Raw genomic sequence first — 17097 nt, forward strand, 5'->3', positions numbered from 1 at the left:
TTTGCGGGAGGGAGGGTGGACTGATGGGAGTAAGATTCTTTAAATAACTCTTCTCTGCTGTGACGGATCCGCAATTGATATCTAGAATAGAAAGCGTGAAATGGTTCTGATTGAAGCTTCAATCAACCCGGGAAACAATTGAGCTCCCTGGGAGTGGGGCAAACCAGACCTATGGTTTCCATGGTGACAGAGCCGGCTAGTCCGGACTCCCGGCTCTTTATACTGCGCAAGCGCTCACAACTGATTTGGCTACCCCGCGCCTTTTGGTTCGAAGAGAAAGTCCCTCCTTCCCCTTCCCACCGTTCGCCTATCGCCCTCGCTCTTTGCTAGTCGCATGCGCGCTGGGCTCCTGTGACGTAGTTTTCGCGCGTCCGTGTCGTTTGGAACCGCGACGCTAAACATGGCGTGTTCCTAGAAGCCGCTTTCGGCATCAGTAGGCGGCGGCGTGGGGACTGGCAGCGTGGGCGCGGGACCAACCGACGCCACTTCGTGTTGGGAAGTGGGAGCGGGAGGGCCGGGCAATTCCCGACCGAACCAAACGGTGAGGCCCCGGCCCTAGAGCCACAGAGCGCGCGGGAGTGGAAGGGAGTGGGTTGGGCACCCGAGACCCGAGAGGCGAGGGAGGAAAGTGGGGCTACCGGGAGGTGAGGGATAACGGTAGCGAGGCAAGGGCGGCCTGCAGACTTGGCTGTTTGCGTAACCTTAGGAACCCCGGGAACTGGGGGCTGGCCGAGGAAGCCCGGGAGTGGGCAGCATGGTAGCGGAGCAATCAGGGTGCGAGCTGGGAGGGACAGTATGCTAGGCTAAGCAGAGCCGAGTGTACCCATCGTGGCCGCGGTTGCGGACCTGGGTGATGTATTTGCCCTTGGGGGATAGGTGGTGCAAAATTTGAGATAAAGTGGTTATCTCGATTATAAGACCGTTGTGCATTGTTACTGCGCACACGACCTTGTTGCTAATAGCAATAGTGTGATAGCTTTAAACGTTTGACCCTTACGTGCTTTTAATGAAAGAGGGAAGGTAGTTGTCCATTTGTAGAGAGGAGCTTCATGGAGAGGTATGGCCGCCAATTCTCAAGCTCAGCGACTCCTGCAGATTTGTATTTGGGGGTATTTGTGATTCAGCAAAACTACTTTTGCTCATTGCTTGTGTCATTTTTTCTTTATTATTTTGTGACATAGTGGTTAATGAGAGAAGTACTCCTATCTGAAAGTGATTTGACTAAATAGCAAGGACTGGTAAATAAACTACTAGTGCCAAGGTTGCAGTTGACATACCTCCTCCCCTCCATAATTTAAAGGAGCTCAGTTATAGTGCGGTAGTGCCCTTCAGATTTCGGTTATTCTTCAGAAGGAAGTAAGGAAGAGCAGTTTGCAGCCATAATGCTTTCCCCCCCTCGGATAGGAATTTTCCTCCTCCATTTTCACGTTATTTCAAACTTCTCTGTTCAGTAGAGAAGCATCAGATTAAGGGCAGGGTGACTCTTCTATAGGAGACATCCATTGCATGACACATTTTACATCTTTCATTACTGAGAAAAATTTCGGTGAAATTAGAAAAATTTTCATTTTCCCTTTTGGTTATGATAGGACTGGTATTTTCTCTGTTTCTGCAGTAACCTAGCACAGGGTATAGTAGAAACAATTATAGTAATGGTTTGTGGCCATATGTTATAGCCCCAGGGTAGGAGGGTGGTCTCTGCCCTAGTCGCACTTCCTAAGGCCAAAGAGAATTTTCACCACAAACACATTTGGCTGTGGTAATATGTTAGATGTTTTAAACAGATGTGTAAAGATTATCTGATCATTAATAGAAAAATCATCAGATTTTGTGATGTTTGAATATATTTACATATGAATCAAACCAGAATGCAGCATGATCCTTGTAGGCATGTGGCTATTAAAATACACTGAAGATTTTTCCAGAAACAAAATTTTTTTTCCCAGCAATAAAAATATTCAAATTTTGAATAAAGTAATGTTTGATAATTTGGATTTTGACCTTTGTGTTATATATTTGTACCTATGTGTGTGTATGTATTTAACCTCACTTCTAATTTAGTGTTATTGATGGTAATATTTTTTCCTTTCTTTATCAGCTTCAAATAGGGACTTAATTTCAGAGCATTTAAGGAATGGCAAAACACATTTAGTGCAAGTGTGAGTCTGTAGTGTCTTTGGTTTGCCGACTGTCAGGCTGATTACAGATAAGTACAGTTATAAGCTTTGTAGAGCTTAAGTTGCATCAATGTTCTTTACCCTTGCTACTCAAATTGTGTTGTATAGCATCACCTGGGAGTTTATTAGAAATGCATGATCTCAGGCTCAATCCAGAGCTGCTGAATCAAAATCTGCAATTTTAACAAGATCTCTAGATTAAAGGAATGTTCAATAAATCTTGAGATGCACTACTTTGGTTGGTAACAGTTGAAGAACACTGAAGTAATGCACAAACCTGTATAAAAATTTATGGCATCATTTATTTTAATCTGAGGTGATCTTACACTGATTATCCAGTCTGATGAAACTGAGGCCCAGAAAGGTAAATGCCTTGCAAAAGGTCACACATACCTAGATTTATAACCCAGATTCCAACTCATCCAGTGCTTTTCTTTTGCTGATTACTATCAGAGCTTGTTATATTAAAAATGAACTAAAATTCATGAATGACAGGTGTTCATTCAATAACAAACGTTTACTGGGTACTGGACAGCCAGCCCAACAATACTGTGTGTCCCTGCTACGTGCTCCTGTTTATCATGGTGGCTAATAACCCACCACCTTTCCTCTTTATTTTCTTTGAGATGGGGGTCTCACTGTTGCCTAGGCTGGAGTGCAGTGGTGTGATCTCTGCTCACTGCAACTTCTGCCTCTGGGGTTCAAACGGTTCTCCTGCTTCAGCCTCCAGAGTAGCTGGGATTACAGATGCTTGCCACCAAGCCTGGGTAATTTTTGTATTTTTGGTAGAGACAGGGTTTCACCATTTTGGCCAGACTGGTCTTGAACTCCTGACCTCCTTAAACTCCACCCACCTCGGCCTCCCAAAGTGCTGGGATTACAGGAGTGAGCCCGGCCCGCTCTTTACTCTTTTTTTTTTTTTTTGAGTTGGAGTTTTGCTCTTTTTGCCTAGGCTGCAGTGCAGTGGTGCGATCTTAACTCACCGCAACCTCTGCCTCCCGGGTTCAAGTGATTCTCCTGCCTCAGCCTCCCGAGTAGCTGGGATTACTGGCATGTGCTACCGCGCCCAGCTAATTTTGTATTTTTTGTAGAGATGGGGTTTCTCCATGTTGGTTAGGCTGGTCTTGAACTCTCGACCTCAGGTGATCGCCCACCTTGGCCTCCCAAAGTGCTGGGATTACAGGCGTGAGCCAACACGCCTGGCCCCCTCTTTACTCTTTACTGGTTAAAGTTCCCTTCTGCTTCATAGAGGAAGTGAAATACACTGAGTGGAAACTTCATTGCTCTCTGTTCTGTTTCACTTGTGAACATGAAGACCTCTATCTGTCCATCTCTAATTATATTCTAATTTTTTTCTCTTTATGGGCAATATTTCCTTCATGTGTTTGCTAGGGCGGCCACAACAAAATACCTTATATTGGGTAGCTGAAACAAGAGAGTTTTTTTTTTCTCACAGTTCTGGAGGGTGGAAGTCCAAGATCAAGGTGCAGATAAGATTGGTTTCCTGTAAGACCTCCATCCTTGGCTTGCAGATGGCCACCTTCTTGCTGCCTTTTCTCATGGTCATCTTGTGTGTACATGCACCTCTGCTGTCTCTTTTTCTTTTCTTTTCTGTTTTTTTTTTTTTTTTTTTTTTTTCAGATGGAGCCTCGCTCTTGTCTCCCAGGCTGGAGTGCAGTGGCCTGCTCTCAGCTCACTGCAGCATCTGCCTTCCTGGTTCAAGTGATTCTCCCGCCTCAGCCTCCTGAGTAGTTGGGATTATAGGCGCCCCCCATCACACCTGGCTAATTTTTATGTTTTTAGCAGAGACGGGTTTCACCATGTTGTCCAGGCTGGTCTCAAAGTCCTGACCTCAGGTGATCTGCCCGCCACAGCCTCCCAAAATGCTGGGATTACAGACATGAACCCCTACACTGGCCTGTTGTGTCTTTTTCTTTCTTACTTTTTTTTTTGAGACGGAGTCTCGCTCTCTCGCCCAGGCTACAGTGCAGTGGCCCGATCTCGGCTCGCTGCAAGCTGATCTCGGCTCACTGCAAGTTCCGCCTCCTGAGTTCATGCCATTCTCCTGCCTCAGCCTACCGAGTAGTTGGGACTACAGGTGCCCGCCACCTCGCCTGGCTAGTTTTTTGTATTTTTAGTAGTGACAGGGTTTCACTGTGTTAGCCAGGATGGTCTCAATTTCCTGACCTCGTGATCCGCCCGCCTCGGCCTCCCAAAGTGCTGGGATTACAGGCATGAGCCACCGCGCCCGGCCCCTGTCTCTTTTTCTTATAATGGCATCAGTTATATTGGTTTAGGCCTTTACCCTAACAACCTCATCTTATCTTAATCATCTCCTTAAAAACCTTATCTCCAAATACGGAGGGTTCAGGGGTTAGGGCTTCAACATGAATTTTTGAGGAACACAATTCAATTCATAACATTCAGTTATTCCTTTTTCAATTAGTACTGACTTAACAAGGATTTAAGCATAACCAAGTCTCTTACCTTTTTTTTTTTTTGAGACAGAGTCTCACTCTGTTCCTCAGGCTTGAGTGCAGTGGTGCTATCTTGGCTCACTGCAATTTCTGCCTCCCAGGCTCAAGCAATCCTCCCACCTTATCCTCCCTGGTAGCTGGGACCATAGGTGAGGCACAGGCCACAATGTTTGGCTAATTTTTGAAATTTTTTTTGTAGAGATGGGGTTTTGCCACATTGCCTAGGCTAGTCTCAAACTCCTGGGTTCAAGCGGTCTGCTGGCCTTGGCCTTCTGAAGTATATTGAAATTATAGGGGTGAGCCACCATGCCTGGCCTCAAATCAAGCCTTATCTTCAATATACTCTCCTTACCTTAGATCCTTAGATTACTCTTCAGCTTTGTCTGTAATTATTTTTCTTAGTTTTTTTTTTTTTTCCTTTTTTAAGAGAAGAGGTCTCTGTTACCTAGGCTAGCCTCAAACTTCAGGGCTCAAGTGATCCTGCCACTTTAATCTCATGAGTGGCTGGTACTACTTGTGTGTGCCTCCATGCCCAGCTTATTTCCTTTAAGTTTCTTGAAATAATTCTCTATATTCATTTTCTTCACCTCCTTATTACTTATTTTATTCTATTTTTTTTCAGTATTTTGAAGGCTGACAGTCCATAGCAGTCACTGAATTTGATGTAGTGGTGATCACCATTGATATTTTTGTTGCTAAATCTAATGGAATCTGTTTAATCATTTGCCATTTTAACTACTTGTTCATTCTTGAAATTTTCTTCTTATACTTCTGGGACACCATATTTTCCTTATTTCTGTCTTATGTTTTAGCCAGTGTTTCCTTGGTTATTTTTCTTTTTTCTCTGACCACTTTAGATGTTTCACTCTGAGACACTACCCTGCTCTCTTCTGAAAACCTTCAGATTAAAATCCAAACTACGTAGTGTAGGAAATAAGGACCTTAATGCACACTCTTCTTGAATGGTCTCATCCGTCGTGGCTTCAACTACTGCCTCTATTTTGATGACTCCCAAATCTCTGGCTTTTTAGCACCAGGTCTCTCTTCAACGCTGACATATGTAGTTGTCTTAAAATACTTGACATTCGTGTCAAAAAGTGTATTTCAACCTTCCTGAAGTTGTTTTCCTCCTATGAGCCATGCAGGCACCAATGAGTTGGAGAAGCCCCAAATCTTCATTCTTTCCCCTTATTAACTTATGTGTAACCCCCACCTCCAACTCTCCAACTATCTAATTATTTTATTTCCAACTCTCCAACTATCTATTTTTTTTTTTGAGACGGAGTTTCACTCTTGTTGACCAAGCTGGAGTGCAGTGGTGCGATCTCGGATCACTGCGACCTCCACCTTCCGGGTTCAAGTGATTCTTCTGCCTCAGCCTCCTGAGTAGCTGGGATTACAGGCATGCGCCACCACGCCTGGCTAATTTTGTATTTTTAGTAGAGACGGGGTTTCTCCAGGTTGGTCAGGCTGGTCTCAAACTCCTGGCCTCAGGTGATCCACCCGCCTCGGCCTCCTAAAGTATTGGGATTACAGGCATGAGCCACTGTACCCAACCAACACATATATAGTTTAAAATGTAAGTGTTTACAGTACAGTAAACTATTAACAATATAGTACTACAAACAGTATTCCTATTGTTAATAGTATTATGCAGAAAAATTAAGGATGTCGGGAACATAGAGATTCTGGGTTTAGGAGTGAGCCATTTTAGATTGGCACTTAGTGGACACCTCTTTAAATAGAGGACAACTTGAACAGAATGGAATGCTCTCAAAGAGCAAGGCATGCTTTTATCTAGAGACCAGAGCTTTCCAGCCAGAGGGAACAAATTGTACAAGGGAAGGATAAGCTACATTTTATACATCTTTCACTAAAGATGTTTGCATATTGTCTCCAAGTCTCTGTTACTGTAGATAACTAGGTTGTGCAGACAGCCTACTCCTTTGTCTCCTTATTCTTGTATGCCCATGCAGGAGTATCTGTGATTAGAGCACCAGGTGTGAAACTGCTGGGTCATAGAAGATACAGTCAGGAGTTGCTTAAGGCTGGGATACATCCTGAGAAATGGGTCATTAGGCAATTTTGTTGTTCGTTCTATGAACATCGTATGAACAAACCTAGATGGTACAGCCTATTATATACCTGGGCTATGTGGTATATAGCTTATTGCATCTAGGCTACAAGCCTGTACGGCATGTTACTGCACTGAATACTGTAAGCAGTTGCAGCAAAATGGTATTTGTGTGTTTAAACATATCTAAACTTAGAAAGGTACTGTAAAAATACAGTGTAGAAGATTTAAAAAAAAATGGTGCATCTGTATAGGGCACTTACCTTGAATGGAGCTTGGAGGACTGGAAGTTGCTTTGGATGAATCAGTGAGTAAGTGGTGAGTGGAAGTGAAGGCCTAGGGCATTAGGGTACACTTAGGCTACACTAAATTTATTAATAAATTTTTTTCTTCAATAATCTTAGCTTATTGTAACTTAGTTTATAAACTAACTTTTTGTCTCTGTTGCAGTAACACTTAGCTTAAAACGCAAACACGTTGTGTAGCTCTACATTGTTTAAAACAAAGACACAAACACACACATTAACGCAGGTACACACAAGTTCAGGATCATCAATATCTCTGTCTTCCATCTCCACATCTTGTCTCACTGGAAGGTCTTCAGGGGCAATAACATTCATGGAGCTGTCATCTATAATAGCAATGCCTTCTTCTGAATTATCTCCTGAAGGACCCGTCTGAGGCTGTTTTACAGTTAACTTTTTTTTTTTTTTAATAGGAGTAGTACATTGTAAAATTATGATAAGAAGTATAGTAGCGGGGCTTGGTGGCTCATGTCTGTAATCCCAGGGTTTAGGGAAGCTGAGGTGGGAGGATTGCTTGAGGTCTGGGGTTTGAGACCAGCCTGGGCAACATAGCCAGACTCCATCTCTACAAAAAGTAAAAAAATTAGCATGGCATGATGGCTTATGCCTGTAGTCCCAAGTCTCCACTATTCAGGAGGCTGAGGTGGAACGACCACTTGAGCCCAAGAGTTCAAGATTGTAGTGAATTATAATGCCGGCATTGCTATCTACCTTGGGTGACAGAGATCCTAACTCTTAAAAAAAAAAAAAAAAGTAGGCCGGGTGTGGTGGCTCACACCTCTAATCTTAGCACTTTGGGAGGCCGAGGTGGGTGGATCACGAGGTCAGGAGTTTGAGACCAGGCTGGCCAACATGGTGAAACCCTGTTTCTACTAAAAAAATACAAAAATTAGCTGGGCGTGGTAGCATGCACCTATAATCCCAGCTACTTGGGAGTCTGAGGCAGGAGAATTGCTTGAACTCGGGCGGCGGAGGTTGCAGTGAACCAAGATTGCACCACTGCACTCCAGCGTGGGCAACAAGAGTGAAACTCCATCTCAAAAAAAAAAAAAAAAAAGTGTAATGTGGTAAATGCATAAACCAGTAACATAGTTGTTTATTATCACTTTCAAGTATTATGTACTGTACCTAACTGCATGTGCTAGTGCAGTAGGTTAGTTTACACCAGCATCACCATTAATGTGTGAGTATTGTGATTTGCTATGACTTAGGATGGCTATAATGTCACTATGTGATAGGAACTTTTCAGCTCCGTTAAAATCTTATGGGATCACTGTCATATATATATGGTCCATATCTGACTGAAATTTTTTTTTTTTTTTGAATCTCACTCCGTCTCCCAGGCTGGAGTGCAGTGGCACCATCTTGGCTCACTGCAGCCTTGACCTCCTGGGCTTAGGTGATTCTCCCATCTCAGCCTCCTGAGTAGCTGGGACTACAGGTGTGCCCCACCACGCCCAGCTAACTTTTTGTTTTTTTAGTAGTGATGGGGTTTCTCCATGTTGCCCAGGCTGGTCTCTAACTCCTGCACTCTAAGTGATCCGCCTGCCTCAGCCTTCCAAAATGTTGGATTACAGGCGTGAGCCACCTTTTTTATGTGGTGTGTGACCCTCTGTGTGTCCTGGTCATAGAATACACAAAATATATACTCACACTTAATTTCTTTTAGAGACTGCTAGATAGCTCTCCAAAGTTGTATTAATGGATATTCCCAGTAGCAATGTGTAAGAGTTTCTGTTTCCAGGCATTCTTGCCAGCATTGAATATTTTTGGACTTTGTAATTTTTGCTAGTCTGATGATCATAAAGTAGTTTTTCACTGTTTGGATTTTAAATCCCTGATAACCAGTGAGATAGCATCTCTTCTGATATTAATTAAACATTTAGCTCTTCCTTTCTATGTATTTTCTGCTTACACCCTTTGTTCACTTTTCTTGTATATTTGTCTTGTTGATTCATAAGGGTTCCTAGTATATTCTGTATAATAAACCTTTGTTTGAGTTATATATTAATAAAATTCTTCTCTTAATCTTCACCTTGTTAACCTTGTGTAGAGTATCTTCAATGACTCCATCAATTTCAGTCTTCAGTTCTGATGTATAATTTATTAGGCAGATAGGTTATGAACTTGATGCATTTTTGTTCTTTCTCAAGTCTAAAGCTAAAAATTCCCAGTTAATTTAAGTTGAGATATCAATGGACAGCACTGAACAGAAGTAAAAGTGTATAATCTTTAGGGAGTACTGGGTGGAGACAGGAAACTTGCATTTAAAGTTCTAGAAATGTCACTAATGAGCCTGCGACCTTAGAGAAGTCAGTTTATCTCCTTAACATCTTTTGGCCACAGTGTCTTGATCAATAAAACAAAATACTTAAACTATAGAGCATTGATATGAGTGTCTCCAAGGTGATAGGAAAATTATGTTTATTTACTTGTTAACTTATATGGACTCACAACTGAGAGAAAACTTATTTTAATGATAAAATGTAGAATAGTGATTAACTGTGGGAGCATTACTTGGCATACAGCACATGCATATTTGAACAAACGGATTTTTATAAATACAATGACGCACTGAGCTCTTTATGGCAAGAATGAGATTCTTTTAAGATATAGCTTTATAGACAATGATGTCCTCAACCAGTAAATGGAAACTACCAATCAAAGATGTCTATATTTGGAGAGAGGACTGATGATCTCCTAACTCAGCAAAAAGTTTGCCTAACCGCTCGTTATAAATTATAGTCTGTTAAATTTAATCTAAGCTGTGTTCTCTCACTTCAGTGCCTTGCTCAAAATCAGTTTGATAGCTTTTCCTTCCTGTTTTTTCTTTTTGTATCAAAGAAGGAACTTTATTTATTTGTTTGTTTTTGAGATGGAATCTTGCTGTGTCACCCAGTCTGGAGTGCGGTGACACCATCTTGGCTCATTGCAACCTCCACCTCCTGGGTTCAAGCAATTCTCCTGCCTCAGCCTCCCTAGTAGCTGGGATTACAGGTGCCCGCCACCAAGCCCAGCTAATTTTTGTGTTTTTAGTAGAAATGGGGTTTCACCATGTTGGCCAGACTGGTCTCAAACTCCTGACCTCAGGTGATCCGCCTGCCTCGGCCTCCAAAAGTGCTGGGATTACAGGTGTGAGCCACCGCCCAGCCAGAGAAGGACCTTTAAAAGCAATAAGCGTAATTTATGCTGTTCCTTAGTGGGTTTTGTACAGACATGTATTTTTGTTTTTCAGCTAAGGAGACGTCAGAGGGTGATGGTGGCAGTAGTTGGTACCTCACAGCTGGGCACTGATCAGGTAGGGGTTGTCAATATTGTTTACGATAATGTATAACTTTTCCTATTAGTGGGAGATTAGTCATGGGGGACTCTTGTATATACCAAACAGGCAAGAGACTTACTGCAGTTTATCAGTGCCGTTTTACTAAAAACTCCCAGTAAGACAAAAATACTCAAGTTTTTTAGACTAGTCTTCCTCTCACAGGTCTGCCTCCCCTGTGTATTGTCTTGTTACATACTTTGTACTTCACCCATTTATTATTTGTTTACCATTTATTTCTCTCCCCACTATAAGATATGCTTCACAAGGCTTGGGTTTTTTTTGTCTTTTTAGTTAATCGATGTATCTCAAGTGCCTAGAATAGTATCTGGCATTTGTAGGTGTTCAGTATGTATTTATTGAATGAATAAATATAGAAAAGCCTAATGATAAATCAAGTAAATATCAGAAAGGGGATTAGAGAGCACAGGATTAGAAAAAAGGGTGTTAGATATTCCCAGTGAAAAGTATTATTAAATTTTGTTGGCTTGATATGCTCCATTTCAGTATAGGAATATACTGAATAGACTGTTCATACATTCATTCATTCATTTTTTTTCAGCCATTCAGCACACTATTTACTCTAGCAGTGTTTTTTATAGATATTTCTGTCTTTACTCTGATAAAATTTGTATTGAACCTCTTTCTCTCACCTTTTCTGTCTTCTTCTGAGAAATCATAATTTCTGTTACTGCTTTGTTTAGTTGATCATCCATTTACTGAACATCCTTCACACTGTGCTAGGTAATGGCATTTATAGATGAGTAAGACATCATTCTTTCCTTTAAACAGTTCATGATTTGGAGATGAGACAGAAGTAAACAAGCAAGTAAGTACAGTAATAGGAGTGTGTACTATGCAGAACAGTAGCATGGAGGAAGGAGTGCTTTCCTGTCTACAGCAGGTAAAGATTTCCAGAGGAGCTGATGTCTACCATGAACAGCAACTTTAGTGATATGTGCCCATTCGCGGCCATTTTAAAAAGCATACATAAAAGTAGACAGAATTGTATGATGAACCCCCATCTAGCCATCATGCAGCTTTAACAATGATCAATTTCATTTCATCTTACCTCCCATATACTTCTCTAGTTACATTGATAGAAGATCTAGAAGCTTGGTCAGATACAGATTTTTTTTTTTTTTTTGGCAAGCAGCCTTTCTTTTAAGATTTTGGTTTCTCAAAATAATAAACTGTTCATTTCTTTAAGTTTTCTAATATGCTCAGTTTCCTATTTTGATTATCGTAGAACTCTTCCCTGGTCTTCACAGAAATTAATTTTTTTCTTGTCTTTGGCATATTGTCTTTCTCTAATTTGCTTTTGACTCTGGTCAGTTTAACAATTTGCTTGTATTTCCTATCCATGATTCCCCAGTGATATATTTTCTGCCTCTTATTCTTCTCTTTGTAGACTTGGGCTGTATAGATCATGATTCTTTTTTTGAGACATGGTCTCACTCTGTTTGCCCAGACTGGTGTGCAGTGGTGTGAACATGGCTCATTGCAGCCTCAACCTCCTGGGCTCAAGTCATCCTCCTACCTCAGCTTCTTTTTGAGAAGTCTCGCTCTGTTTCCCAGGCTGGAGTGCAATGGCATGATCTTGGCTCACTGCAACCTCTGCCTCCTGCCACCTCAGCTTCTTGAGTAGCTGGGACCATAGGTGCATGCCACCACACCTGACTAAGGTATTTATTTTTATTTATTTTTTATTTTTTGTAGAGATGGGGTCTTGCCATGTTGCCCAGACTGCCAGGCTGGTCTTGAACTCCTAGGCTCAAGTAATTCTCCTGCCTCTGCCTCCCAAAGTGGTGGGATTACAGACGTGAGCCACTACACCCAATCTGAATATTTGTTCTTATCTGAAATGTGGAATTATGCAGTGAATCAGTAGGTGATTTTATTCCTCTCTTCCTGTCAGTCTTGTCTGTTCTTGCTCTATGGTTTCTCAGTCTCCTTTATACTAGACATTGCCTTTATTATTATATTTTAAAAAATTGCTTCATATTTACCTTGACTAGAACTCAAAAACAAATTCATGTCTTTACCTCAAATTTTCTTTTGGTAGAGTGGTGCAATATTTATAGAAGTAGAAGCAGTGCTGTAAGGAAGTTCTTAGGTGTCATATTTTGCCTCAAGGTGAGGTTTTCATTTTTATGTTTTGAATTTCATCTTCGTTGCATTGCATTACTCTCTGGGCTCCTATTCATTTCTTTCCCTCAAGAGCTCAGCATTCTTTGCCCTATCCTCCTGAACCCTGTAATCCCTGTTACATTTCCAGATGGTTGTCTTGCTCAAATGGTCATTGAGAATTCTAAAGTTCCTCACTTCCCCCAACCCTCCTTGAGGGAAAAGGAACATACTCTTTGGAATGTGGTACTTCTTACCATCAGGTGGCAGGCACTGCACGCTATTCAATTTATTTCATTTTGTTTTATTTTTTCGATATGGAGTTTCACTGTTGTTACCCAGGCTGAAGTACAATGGTGTGATCTCAGCTCACTGCAACCTCTGCCTCCTGGGTTCAGGCGATTCTCCTGCCTCAGCCTCTCGAGTAGCTGGGATTACAGGCGAGCGCCACCACGCCTGGCTAATTTTTGCATTTTCAGTAGAGACAGGGTTTCACCATGTTTGTCAGGCTGGTCTCAAACTCCTGACCTCGGTGATCTACCCGCCCCAGCCTCCTAAAGTGGTGGGATTACAGGTGTGAGCCACCATGCCTGGCCAGTTCAAATTATTTTTACAGCTTTAGGAATGATAGAAACAATAGTACATTATCTGGTAAAGAAACAAGTTGATGTGGGAACTGGTAAGGAGAAGACTTAGAAGTGAAAATGAAGATAAAATTGCTAACAAATACAAATGTATTTTCCTTTTAATGTGATGCAAGTGTACACAATATACAGAAGTGTATATAATAGGTGAAGCTTAATGGAAAGTAAATAATACATTAGACTGTTTTGGTTAGTTAGATTTTTCCAAGACTGTTTAAGTATTTTAAACTATCGTCTTTATAAACACCAAATAGTAAGAACATTAAGTACCTAATAGATACATGACTATTTGGAGCTATACTGCTATTTGAGAATAAACAAAACATAAAACCCCTGCTGTTTGATTGTAAAACGCAGAGTCCCCTGGGTGAGGAAAATTGACTCTTGGTAAACGCTGCCTTCACAAATCCAGATAATATGACAAAACTATTGCTTACCGGCTGGTCGTGGTGGCTCATGCCTGTAATCCCAGCACTTTGGGAGGCCAAGGCGGGTGGATCACCAGAATTCAGGAGTTCAAGATCAGCCTGGTCAACGTGATGAAACCCGATCTCTACTGAAAACACAAAAATTAGCTGGGTGGTGGGTACTTGTAATCCCAGCTACTTGGGAGGCTGAGGCAGGAGAATTGCTTGACCCCGGGAGGTGGAGCTCGCAGTGAGCTCAGATCGTGCCATAGTATTCCAGCCTGTGCGACAAGAACGAGACTCTGTCTCAAAAAAAACAAGCAAACAAAAAAACTGTTGCTTACCTACTTGTGCTACAGAAGACTAGGTTTGTAAACTTTCTCTCTGAACTTTCATGAGAGTGCAGTTATTAACTATATTACCTACTTCTTGATATGTGCTTAACAAGGGAAATACATAATGATTTGCAGCTCTTCAGAAGTTGGGATGAATTTGGAGAAAGGAAGAGAAATAAAGCAAATATCTAATTCCTGTGGAAATTTAAGCAGATGTAAAATGAAAACTCTTGGCCTTAAAAAATGTATTTTTTCATTATTAAAGTGTGTCGACTATAAGAATGATAACCCCTGGAGCTTTCTTAACACAACTATTGTTTATGATTTGATGTATTTACTGCTTGTCTATTTGTAGGTGTTTGTATTTTGTATAGTGTTAAATATATATATTTTATATTGTAATTATTTTATATATATATATTCCTCTAGTTACAAAACAGACTAAATTAAGAGTATTTTTAAGTTGTGATTGGCTTAAGCAGGTTTAAACTTGTAGTTCCAAATGCACTTCTTTTTTCTTTCTGTTTTTTTTTTTTTTTTTTTTTTTTTTTGATACAGAGTTTTGCTCTTGTTGCCCAGGCTAGAACGCAATGGCGCGATCTCGGCTCACTGCAACTTCTGCCTCCCGGGTTCAAGCGATTCTCCTGCCTTAGCCTCCCTAGTAGCTGGGATTACAGGTGCCCACCACACCTGGTTCATTTTTTGTATTTTTAGTAGAGACAGAGTTTCGCCACATTGATCAGACAGGTCTCGAGCTCCTTGCCTCAGGTGATCCACATGCCTCGGCATGCCAAAGTGCTAGGATTACAGGTGTGAGCCACCACGCCCTCCAGATGCATTTCTAACAAGCAGGAGTTTGCACGTTTTTTGAAAACTCCAAGCAGAAGTTTGTAGGTCTTTTGAAACTCTTGAGTAGGTTGCGCGTTTTTTCCTCCCAAACAAACCAGTTTTTGACAGTCTGCATGAAGTGTCATTGGGCAGGTGTTCCCAGCCCTCAGACCATGGACCAGTATCAGTCAGTCCATGGCCTGCTAGGAACCGGGCCACACTGGAGGAGGTGAGCAGTGGGTGGCGAGTGAGCATTACCTGAGGTCCACCTCCTGTCAGATCAGCAGCAGCATTAGATCCTCACAAAAGCGCAAACCCTGTTGTGAACTGCACATGCATAGGATCTAGGATGCATAATACTTACGATAATCTCACTAATGCCTGATGATCTGCGGTGGAACAGTTTCCTCAAGAAATCTTCCTCCCCTGCCCTTTACCCCTCCCCCACTGCCCCACCCCTTCTATGGAAAAATTGTCTTCCATGAAACCAGTCCCTGGTACCAAAAATGTTGGGGACTGTTGTCATAGGGAATGCATCAGTAGCCGTGGTGGTTCTTTTAGCTGAAGGTATTTGGGAAATACATGGAAGCATCTTTAGTCAGTCTGTGTGAAGTGTTAATAACGTATAGTGCGCGGGGACAGAGAGGCTAAACAACCTGTAATGCATGCACAGAAAAGAATTTCTTGTCCAAACTGCCAAAGACTTCTGCTGAGAAACTGAAATGAATCCAGATGTTGTAATACACAGTAGCATCTTTGGAACCTCCTTGTCTTATGCCAAAAGTCTTAACATTCTTTCATCTTGCTTTAATTTCTTGATCTTTTTGGCCCTGAGTTAACATCAATTGTTGTTGAAACTATAGACACTTTTTTTTTTTTTTTTTTTTTTAAAGAGACAGGGTCTCATTATGTTACCCAGGCTGATCTCGAACTCCTGAGCTCAAGTGATCCTCCCACCTTGGCCTCCTAAAGTGCGAGATTACAGGCATGAGCCACCACTCCTGGCCTATATAAGTCACATTTTATTTATTTATTTTTTCGAGATGGAGTCTCACTCTGTCACCCAGGCTGGAGTGCCATGGCGCGATCTCAGCTCACTGCAACCTCCACCTCCCAGGTTCAAGGGATTCTACTGTGTCAGCCTCCTGAGTAGCTCGGATTGCAGATGCATGCCACCACGCCTGGCTAATTTTTGTATTGTTAGTGGAGACGGAGTTTCACTGTGTTGGTCAGACTGGTCTTGAACTCATGACCTCGTGATCCACCCGCCTCAATCTCCCAAAGTGCTGGGATTACAAGCGTGAGCCCCCGCCCCTGGCTATAAGTCACATTTTTAAAAAATTAAAAAAATTTTTTTTTTAGAGACAGAGTCTCACTTTTTCGCCTGGGCTAGAGTGCAGTGGCACAATTGTAGCTCACTGCAGGTCAGACTCCTGGGCTCCTCCACACTCAGCCTCCTGAGTAGCTAGCTGGGACTACAGGTTTGTGCCACTACTGCTGGCTGAATTTTTTGTTTTTTCTTTTTTGTAGAGTTGAGGTCTCACTATTTTACCCAGGTTGGCCTTGAACTCCTGGGCTGAAGCTGTCCTCCCACCTAAACTCCCAAAGTGCCGAGATTACGCTTGAGCCACTGCACATGGCAATCTCTTGTGGATTTTGACGTTTACATAGTCAAAGCACTTAAAAAAACCAGCTTATTGAGCTGTAATTTACAGTCCGTGTAATTCGCCCAGTGAAAAAAGTACAATTCAGTGGTTTTTAGTATATTCACAGAGTTGTGCAACCATCATTACAGTCAGTTTTAGAACATTTTCATCATCCCAAATAGCAGTTGCTCCACATTTTCCCCCAATCCCCTAGCCTAGGGAACGACTTACTTACTTTTTTTGTGTTATAAATTTGCCTGTTCTTCATATTTCATATAAATGGGAATCATGCAACTTGTGGTTTTATGTGACTGGCTTCTTCCACTTAGGGTGATATTTTCAAGGCTCATTCATGTTTTACTGTGTTACAGGATTTCATTCCTTTTTAACTGAAATAATACTTCATTGTATGGAAATACCACATTTTATTTTATTTATTTTAATTTAATTTTAGTTTTTGAGACAGAGTCTCACTGTGTGGCCCAGGCTGGAGTACAGTGGCATGATCTTGGCTCACTGCAACCTCCGCCTCCTGGGTTCCAGTGATTCTCATGCCTTAGCCTCCCGAGTAGCTGGAATTACAGGCACACATCACCACGCCTGGCTGATTTTCGTGTGTGGGTGTGGCTGTGTGTGTATATATATGTGTGTGTGTGTGTGTGTGTGTGTGTATGTATGTATTTTTTTTTTTTTTGAGACAGAGTCTCACTTTGTCGTCCAGGCTGCAGTGCAGTGGTGTGAGCTCGGCTCACTGCAAT

The 17097-nt window shown here is 41.8% G+C and overlaps 1 protein-coding gene across 17 annotated transcripts in view; it reads left to right on the forward strand.

Annotated features, from left to right (window-relative positions):
- Positions 1-388: 388 nt before the first annotated feature.
- The window catches only part of IPO11 (importin 11), a 230651-nt gene continuing 213942 nt past the window's right edge, over positions 389-17097 (forward strand). For 7 of the 17 annotated variants that reach the window (XR_012413694.1, XR_012413693.1, XM_015451533.4 and 4 more), the window contains exons 1-2: positions 389-541; positions 10269-10331. Coding sequence is in view for 10 of the 17 variants with exons in the window: in XM_015451533.4 (XP_015307019.1) it covers positions 10290-10331 (42 nt within the window). In the remaining 7 variants the exon portion in view is untranslated. Of the gene's footprint in view, positions 542-10268; positions 10332-11763; positions 12038-17097 lie in introns of all 17 variants that reach the window. The other 10 variants (XR_012413695.1, XM_065546305.2, XM_005556985.5 and 7 more) reach the window with 3 other exon arrangements.

The sequence above is a fragment of the Macaca fascicularis genome, chromosome 6 (assembly GCF_037993035.2).
Source record: "Macaca fascicularis isolate 582-1 chromosome 6, T2T-MFA8v1.1".
Lineage (NCBI taxonomy): Eukaryota > Metazoa > Chordata > Mammalia > Primates > Cercopithecidae > Macaca > Macaca fascicularis.